The sequence below is a fragment of the Carettochelys insculpta genome, chromosome 13 (genome assembly GCF_033958435.1).
Source record: "Carettochelys insculpta isolate YL-2023 chromosome 13, ASM3395843v1, whole genome shotgun sequence".
Taxonomy (NCBI): Eukaryota; Metazoa; Chordata; order Testudines; family Carettochelyidae; genus Carettochelys; species Carettochelys insculpta.
This window is the reverse complement of record NC_134149.1, coordinates 15026617-15035778: the sequence shown is the minus strand read 5'-3', so window position 1 is coordinate 15035778 and position 9162 is coordinate 15026617. Positions and strand designations below refer to the sequence as shown.

Genomic DNA, 9162 nt, shown 5'->3' with positions numbered 1-9162 from the left:
TGCTGCTTAGTGACTCTGGAGCATGTCTGTTGTGATGGTTTTGCAGTGATAGCTTGCTAAGCCCTAGTAGAACTACTCAGGAAAGTCCTGCTATTTCTGAATTTGGTAGGAATGATGTAGTGGGGGAAAAAGAGAATAGTGTCAGGCATTGTTGTGGGGAAGGAGGGATGGAACAGAACATTTTGGAGATTTTTGTTGTTGTTGGATGTATTTATAATAGTGTTGAAAATTTAAGTGCTGGGAGTTACTGCGTTATAAATGTATTTCAGGAGTTTCTTTACATTTCATTTCTACCCTGTCTCTATGGCAACCAAAGAACCATTTCAATTTCTATCATATCTCCAGTCCTGGGGAACTAGCACTGGCCAGCTCAGGAGCAGCCAAGCTCCTTTCCCACCAATCGATTCTGCTATCGTGTCTTCTCAGCTTCCTATTGGTACCTGTCTACCACAGTCTAGCAAATGCACCTGGGACTGAGCAGCAGGTGCTCAGTTGAAGCTGGGGGTGCTCAGCACCCTGCAGGTTCAGGCGCTCATTGCTTATACAATGGGGGTACAAATAATCACCCAGTCCCAGGAGGAACTGAGTTATTGCCACCTTCTTCTATAGTCACTGGGAGAGGGAAAGGGATGAGCAGCTTGCAGGATCATAAGCTTCTTGGATTTCAGCCATTCATCTCTTTTGAATGCTCAACCGGTCAATGAGGGCTTGTAAATTGTTCAAGTTCGATGCTTCCTGAAGCTTCACAATAGGGCTAGTTGAAAATTGCCTGATGGAATGGTTTCCCACTGGTAAATGCTGGTGTGATAAAGTCAAAATGTTGTGCTGTGAAATGCAGATTTCACTGGAATCTTGAAGGGAAATTATCTCAACATTGTGTTTTGAGAAGGAGGAAATGCTTCATTTTGACTGGTTAATAATAAAACAAAGCTGAAATGTGACTGTCATGTGGTCCTCTAATATGGAAGAGGCGAGTGCATCTGAGAGTGGTTAGTTGTCTCCTAGTTAGGCTTGAGAGAGGGCTTCTGGGCCCTGAGGGAAGAGGACTGGGTTAAGCATGTGAAACAGTTAAAAGCTTGGTAGGTGAGACCTGCTCCGGAGTGGTAGCATCACAAAAGAGCTGAAGGGGAACAGTAACTTTGAAGTGTTTGTTGAGCTTGGAGGCAAATGGTTTGGTGAGAACTGACCAAAGTTGTGGATCCCAGAGGAGTGAAAATGCTGGCTTGAGTGAAGGGCTGTGGGGTGACTGGTCATGCTCAGGCAGGGAGGACTGACCAAAGTACTGCTTTTGACTTTCACATTGATCATTTGGTGCTGATGACCCTGAAGAAGGAAGCTGGACAAATCTGCCGTATCTTGTTCTATTACATGATTTTTGGTTAATAACTGTATCAATGTAGATGAATAAATTATTCCTGAGAGACTTATTCCTCCCACAAACAAATGGGGGAAGCCTGAGTGGAGGGTATCTGCCATGCTCCAGCCTGCAGGTGATGCAGGTGGGGCCAGCTGCTGAGAGGACATTGATTTAGCTAATTTTCTAAAATTTTTGTTTCTGAAATATCAAAATTAATTATTTTGTAATGACCAGGAGTTTGCCTTTGGACTCGGAGAGGAGGAGAGTTTTGAAATGTTAGAAATGGTTTCCTCACCAGCTCTGTTCAGCTGGCTGTCCCACTTGCCATGAGGAAAAATCTGTCTCCAGTGGTGAATTTAGTTGCCTGGAGGACCTATTGTGCCTGCCTTGTCTCAAGGTAGCCTTAACTCCAGGGTGATTTTTTTTTTTTTTTCCACACCCTATCTGTGACCCAATGAAGTAGCAGGATCTCCTCATCAACTTTCTTCCGGGCAAGGCTGCCATCTGCAACACCAGGGAGAGGATGAGGGGGTGCTCTTTAACCATGGGCCCTATTTCTGCTCTTCCCTGATCTCATATCTCTGGGCACAGTCCCTCTGGGAAGCATTCACTGGATCACTAGACAGCTTTGAGGAGCAACAGATGCTGTCCATGGTTCTCTGCTTGGTGTCCCCCTCTGGCTCCCTCATTTTGAACCTTTGACATGCACACCCTGACCTTGTTTTTCATTAGTTGTCCCCCATGCTCATTTAATGCCCTGGTCCAGTGGTCCCTCCCTCTTGGGTGGGGCAGGGGCCTTTAGCACTGCACCCCACTGCAGATACCCTCAAGGAAAAAAAGAAATAGTTCAAAGCCTGCTACTGTAGCTTCCTTCACAGAGGAACCTCTGTTGGGCCAGACATTCCTGAGGTAATTGTCACAGGCCTGAAGCATATCAATAAGCCATCTCCACACTTTACAGACTCTCACTTTGCCCAGTCAGCCTTCCCTAAATTGGCTACAGTAAACGCTTCATATCTGGCCTTGTATTATCCAGAACCATCAAATAACTGGCATAACTAAAATGTACTTGTTTTTCATAAGTACGGGATAATGGAAGTAAACACTGCAAATTCAGTATACACTTCCAGTGTTCAGTACTACTGTTGGTAAATAAAGTACTCTGAACACATTTTTGTTAAAATCTAATCTTGTTTTTCTTTAGCGTTATACGTTGCTAGGTATAACTCTGTTATCCAGAATATTTGAAGATCCAGCAGCCTCCCGGTCCTGGGGCTGCTGGATATGAGTTTACTATATAATTAGTGTTCTCTGTAAGTTGGATGCTTTTGCAGCCACACAGGAGAGAGTCAGATACCGCCCTGCTGATCCACACAGCTAGGTTTTTATTTCTACTCATGCTGCACATCTGCATAAGCCCTAGGGCACATCAACACACGGATGGAGAAGATTAGAGGTGACTTTGGTTATAACCATTGATTTTAATATGCCGATTGTACATATAATCCTAGCAGGTTTTAATAAAACCAACTAGATCACATTTATGCTCGTGAGTGAGCAAATACAGTTCCTTATCCACATTCTTAGCATTGAGGCATAGGAAATTAAAGAATTTCACCTGTGGCGGGGGAAAACCTCCTGGGTGGTTTGATGGAGGGAGACAGGGTCAGACGTGAGAGCTGTGATCGGCTAGCAATGAGCAATGCTTTCTGACATGTGAACCTCTGCACCGCCAAGCTGGAAAGCCGACTAAGTTGCTTGAATGAAAGCTGAAGATTTGGGACCCAATGTTAGCTCTTAAAGTGGGACTGTACTTTTTTTCCCACCCTGCCCCCTTGCAGCTGGCCCAGTGCAAAGTCTGTGCAGGAAGCTGCAACAAGCCCCCAGATGGATGAAAGTCTCTCAACTGAAAAATCCTAAATAAAGCAATGCTTAAACAAAATACAGTAATCTAAGGAATCCCATCTGCTCTCTTCAGCTTAATCAGCAGGGAGCCTTCAATGAAAAGTTCGGAGGATCTCCTTTTTTTTTTCTTTACAATTTTATTTACAAAATGTATTAAAACTTTGTACAACACCTCATTAAAATGAGGCTTAGTAATTTATACCCACACATGCAGTTTATGCTTTTACAGCCATTAATTTGCTTGGCAATTTTTCTGTTCAATGAAGTGCAGTTTTAATGACAAAAATAGGAACTTAATTAAAAAATAAATAAAGCAAAATAAAGGACCAAACGAAATAAATAATAATAAAAAAAAAATCAAGTGACTACTGCTGAACTTCCAGAGCTTGAAGTTAGTAACAGGAATTTGTAAGCTATCAACACTATTTTTTTATTTTTACATGCAAGTTTTAAAAAATAACGAACAGTTTACCAAATCTCTTCACCTGTTTTGAAGTCTCCACACTTAAAAAGTGATTTGATAAACAGACATTTTTTTTCTTTTTCTTCTTTTCTTTTTTAAACACAGCTTCTAAGAAATTTTTTTTTTTGTTTGTTGTTTTAAAATACAGTTTAACTGCACAGCTTTAGCTTTCCCTTGGCTGGGATGTTATAGCATTCAGATGTTGAAAATCACAGTTTCATGAGAGAAGAAAAAACATTTTCATTTTGTTCAATACCTTGTTAAAAACTTGAACAGTGAATTGTTCTTTTGAGTCTTATTGTTTTGTATATTACATTGTCAGAAATATGTATGTCTTTAACAAGACTTTTACCATGTTCTCTTTTTATTCTCAGAAAAGAGCAAATCTATTGTCAGTGAACTAAAACCCTATGGGTCAAACATCTTTTTTTTTAAAAAAAAATATTCTTTGACTGATTTTTTTTTCCAGTATCTGTTACTGATGAAATAAGAATCTATTGAACTACAGATATTACATATTGTCATATTAGAGGTAATTAGTATGCAGGTACTTCCTTTTAATTTTATTTTCTTGTAACTGACAATATGTTCAAGGTTTTTGTTTTTAAAAGATGCAGTTACCTAGTTTTCTGGCAGAGTGTCAAGTCTGCAAAACTGCCCATAGCTAAGAAGTCGGAAATGAATAGTACTAAGCCTCTATCTTTAGCAATATATTTTCGGATGCATCGTATCCTTTACAGACTAGGAAAGGACACAAGCTTCCTTTGATGAACAGCCATGAAACAATAATTGGCAGGAGCTGATATAGTATAACAGTACTAGCAATAGTAATATGAGCATGCGTCACTATAACCTGGAACTGCAGGTCTCATTTGAAATAATCTCCTGTTTCCTTATTTCTGCTCTTTTAAAAGGAGAATTAGTCAAAAAGCATCAACTCTGAGGGCTAGTTTTTTGAGAAAAATGGTTTTAATCCTGGGTGGGGAAAACTATTCTCTCCGCTTGCCTCACTACTTGATACTAAATATTGAAATAAAACGTAAACAAGAAATCTATAACATGAGTAGCTTCTTCTAAAGCCATCTAATGCCATTTTAATAAAGCACCTGTAGGTATGCCTGATGATAGGAAAAAAAGTGTGTGGTTTGTTTTTTTTTTAACCTGTACTCTAGCTAACTTGTCAAGTGAATTCACTTGCTCATCTGGAAGCCAGATAACAAATTCCACAATTCATTTTCATTTTACAGGTGAATAATCATTGACCCTAACTTTCTGTATGTGGTGTTACATTCACCTTTTATTGATATACACATTTTCTCAAATAAGTTGGAGGATTTTAAATGGTTGGAGGAAGAAAAAAAATCTCACCACTGCTTTAAAAAAATTACGAAAACAGCTCCCCCCACCCAAAGCATCTTGACAGCAGTTCACAGAAGTGGTGACAGACCAGTTTGTTCATAAGCAGTGGAATTCTGAGGCTATTAGGAATAGTTTGAGAACTTGATTAGATAGAGGGTATATGATGAAACTGACTCTTGCAGATCATAAAACGTAAGTTCATATACTGTGCAGTGGTATCAAAGAATGGCTTTTGTTGAACTGATTTTTACAAGGTTTTTTTCACGTACTAGTATCTTTTACCAGTTTTTTTTTTTAAATTTTCAAGCAAAGCGAGAATATTTCAGTGATGGTTTTGCATTGTTGAGTCTCAGAGTCTTCAATAAGGCACTGAAGGAAAAAAAAATCAGTTTTTTCCTATTAAAAGTCTTTGCACCAGCATCAATGTGTGTCATGCCTGACCTAGAAGAAAGTAAAACTGGCTCAGCTGGTCAGGGCCCATGGAGCATCCACATTCTCGACTGCTCCTCCTGTCGCATGCTGTGAGAAGCGAGGATCTGTAATAAGAATACAAACAATTCAACTCTTTTGTCTTTGAAAGGAGACTGTTGTAGCTATTGGGGAGAGAACCAGTTTGCAGGGAACCAGATATCCAAAGCTTTCCAGAAACAGCTAATCAGGGCATGAATAGTTTCTCTCTTTTTCTATTCCTCTGTTTGTATTGCCCCAGCACCATGCTATCCTACCCCATTCCATCCCATGCATGCTCCTATGCTGCATATATTTACTCCTGATAACACAGCTTGGGGTGAGGTTTTTCGAATGTCCGACTGGATTCTTTGACTATAATGTCGTTATTTTATTTGCCTTGTTCCTTTCTGCTGCTGGCCAGAAAGCTGAAATGCCACAAGATAGACCAGTGTTTCTTAAACTGTGTTTCACGAAACATTGGTGTTCCATGAACAGCTCACACGTGTGCCATGAGCGTTTGGAAAATTACACTGATGGTCTATGTTTTCTGTTTATCAAAGCCAGACACAATGTTACTTCATTGCTATATCTGCTTAAATCAGTTCATATTGCCCTACAGTAAACTCTTGATACAATGGACTAATGGGGGCAGGGGTGCCGGTTAAAACCGAAAGTCAGTTACATCCGAGGGTTTCTTCACTGACCTTCCCAGCTGCAGCAGAGTATGGTGACTCCTCCAGCTCCCAGCTGCCCACATTCTGCCCTGAACATGGTGGCTCCTCTGGCTTTGAGCTGCTGCTGCTGCATCCCATCCTCATGCAGCTGGGATCACTGCAGCTGTGGCAGAATCAGCAGCCAGGGGAGACAGGTTCTATCTGAGTCACTGTTTACAGTATTGCAGAGTGAAGTACTGTACTCTACTTTCTTTGGCGGGGAGGCGAGTGGATGTCGGTTGTAGCGGACCCCGTTTTACCAGACATTGCTAATATTGAAGTTTTACTGGGTATGTTGCTGTTTGTGTGTGTGTGGTTTTTTTTCTTTTTTGGTGGGGGGTGTCTGACAACATTTTCATAGGTGTTCTGCATAAAAAATATAGTTCTGTGTTCCATGGTCTCAAAGGTTCAGGACCACGGAGCTGGACAGCTCTTGTGACATTTCCAGCTGGATGGCAGGCAGGAAGTTTTGGAGAGAACTTGAGGGAGTCATTGCAGCTTTCATTGATGTCAGTGGAAAAGGTCCATTCAAGTCAATGAAAGCAGGCTCAGAATCTAGAATTATGTGGCCTCTGAACTGAAATACCCAATCTCCCCCAGCATCTCTTACAGCAACAACAATTATTTGAAAGTTAGAATTTGTTTGATTTTTTTGTTTTGCTATAGGGGTAATATATGCATTGCTCTGTTCCAACATCTTCTGGCAAGGCTTTGATTTAGTAATTAACAAACATTTGTCAAAACAAATTCACCCACTTTTTACTGTGGCATTTGAGATTTCTCTGTGTCAAAACATTTCACCCATTCCTTTAAAAGTCAACCTTAGCTACAGCAGTCAGTCACTCCAGCGTCAATTCTGGCACCCCCATTAAAGAGATGGAATAGAAATAGCTCTCTTTAAATCACAACTGTGTATTGTGAAAGATTTTTTTGCCAGAACATATTATGAAAATTATTTCATTCCATTCACTCTCATACATATGAATAACTCTACAAAATTACTCAAGTTAAGTGGGAGGGGAAAAAGGAAGAGCAGGTATTTGGAAAATATAAAACAGTGGGTTAGCTTAATAGACCTGAATCGTACCCTTAGATTTTAACACTTTCTGTTCCATACACGTTGTAGCCTTCTCTGTATGTAGCATAATTCTGGGTATTGGTTGCAGGAGCAGGTTTAAAGTTTTGTGTGTTCTTTGTGAGTTTCATTCGTTTGGACTCTGCACGAGACTTGTAACAGAATTCTACCAAAGCAACCATCATGGCAAGACCAAGACCTCCAACAAGAATATAGAAAACCCCAGCAACATTGCTCAGGCTCAGAGCACTTGTCTTGTCCTAAGAAAAATGAACCACTTGATTAGTTTTTTCTGTGACAAAAAGTCAGATGGAGAACAGGTTATCTTGTAATCATATGGGTCGTCTTAGTTCAGACACACACAACTCTAATTGCATTCGACTCCCTGCACCCACACATGTAGAGATTCAAGGTTAGAATATTAGGTACCTCAAATACTCTTACCTAGTTTCTTTACATGCAAGAGCTCATTTATCAGTGTTAGTCTCAAATATATCCCAGTGACACAGATATGGTTTAAATTAGGGAGTCCCTGGACGGTTAATGTTCTAGCTCACCCTGTACAGTGGATGAAATTCTGACCCTAATGAAATCTATAAGAGTTTTGCAATCAATGTCAATAGAGCTAGGATTCCACCCAGCAAACCTATATGCTGCTGAGTATATCTGGTAACAGTCACCTAGCCTCATTCAACTCAAAGAATCTTAGATATTTTTGGATTCCCCATTGGGTAGAGCAATGACTACATAAAATCAAGTAGCATTTACAGAAGGCCATTTTAAAACTAACAAGATGCAAGATTGTTATTTTTGGTGAATGTAGAGAGAATAGCTTGGATATTAAGAAACTTATCTGGTCTCTATTTAACAAGTTGTTTTTTTGTTGTTTTTTTTTTTGAGGAAGATGGTCAGTTACTTTCAGGTCCAGCTGACTACACTCGCACCTGCTGTTATAAAAAGAGGTTGACTTACTGAATAAAATTAATAATTTTAAAAAAGCTGTCTAGGTGCACCTTCAATGTATGGCAGATGGGAGGTCTTTCATTTAAAAAACTGAGTTTTTGTAATCCAATTAGACAGAATTGTAACCATTTTGCTGCTGACCTGAATTGTCCTGAATTTATTAAATAGTGTTTGTTCATATCGTCCTCCTTTTGAGTTGTAACACACAGAATCCCTATGGCTTTTGTCAAACCAGACACCAGAGTAATCTGCAGTAATTTTTACTAATTTTAAAATATTTGCAGATACACCTTGATGCATTCTAGTCCTCTGGGGATGTCCAAAACTTTTGTGAAATCATTAGAAAATACAATCTGCCTAGCAACAGCCTGGGAAAAACACAGGCATCATGGATAAAGGCAGTCTTTTTTTAAATGACCTCTGATTTTAAATTAGAAAGGTTTGCAATTGTGTTTCAGGCATGTAGAGCTTGATCCTATAATTGTGCATTCAACCTCTCATTGGCCCAAAGCTATTCTGCAACCGTGAGAAGATCAGGCCGTGAAGGCAAATTTCAATTCTACTGAAATTTGGTGAGTTTTCCTGCTGACTTCGGTGAGACCAGAAGATAACCCTAAAAGAGTAAAATACCTAATTGTGAAGGAGATTTGCAAAGGCACCAAGGGGGGGAGAGAATCTTTGTTTTGGAAGGGAGGTAAGGTTGCTTATTTCCTCTTGGTGTCTTTGACAATCCTTCACAATAATGCTTAATGCTGGGTCAGCACAGTTCTGCCTTAGGGTTTCCATGCACATTAACTCATCCTCTGTATTTTCACTACTTGGTTTAAGCAGAACATTCCCCCCGCCCCAGAGAATATAGGAAATATAGAAATGATGA

General features: G+C 39.9%; 1 protein-coding gene across 2 annotated transcripts in view; it reads right to left on the bottom strand.

Annotated features, from left to right (window-relative positions):
• Positions 1–3469: 3469 nt before the first annotated feature.
• The window catches only part of GRIA3 (glutamate ionotropic receptor AMPA type subunit 3), a 242231-nt gene continuing 236538 nt past the window's right edge, over positions 3470–9162 (bottom strand). For both annotated transcript variants that reach the window (XM_075008077.1, XM_075008078.1), the window contains 2 exons: positions 7335–7582; positions 3470–5620 (listed from right to left, as the gene is read on the bottom strand). In XM_075008077.1, coding sequence (XP_074864178.1) covers positions 7337–7582 — 246 coding nt within the window. In that variant the 3' untranslated portion in view covers positions 3470–5620; positions 7335–7336. The remainder of the gene's footprint in view (positions 5621–7334; positions 7583–9162) is intronic.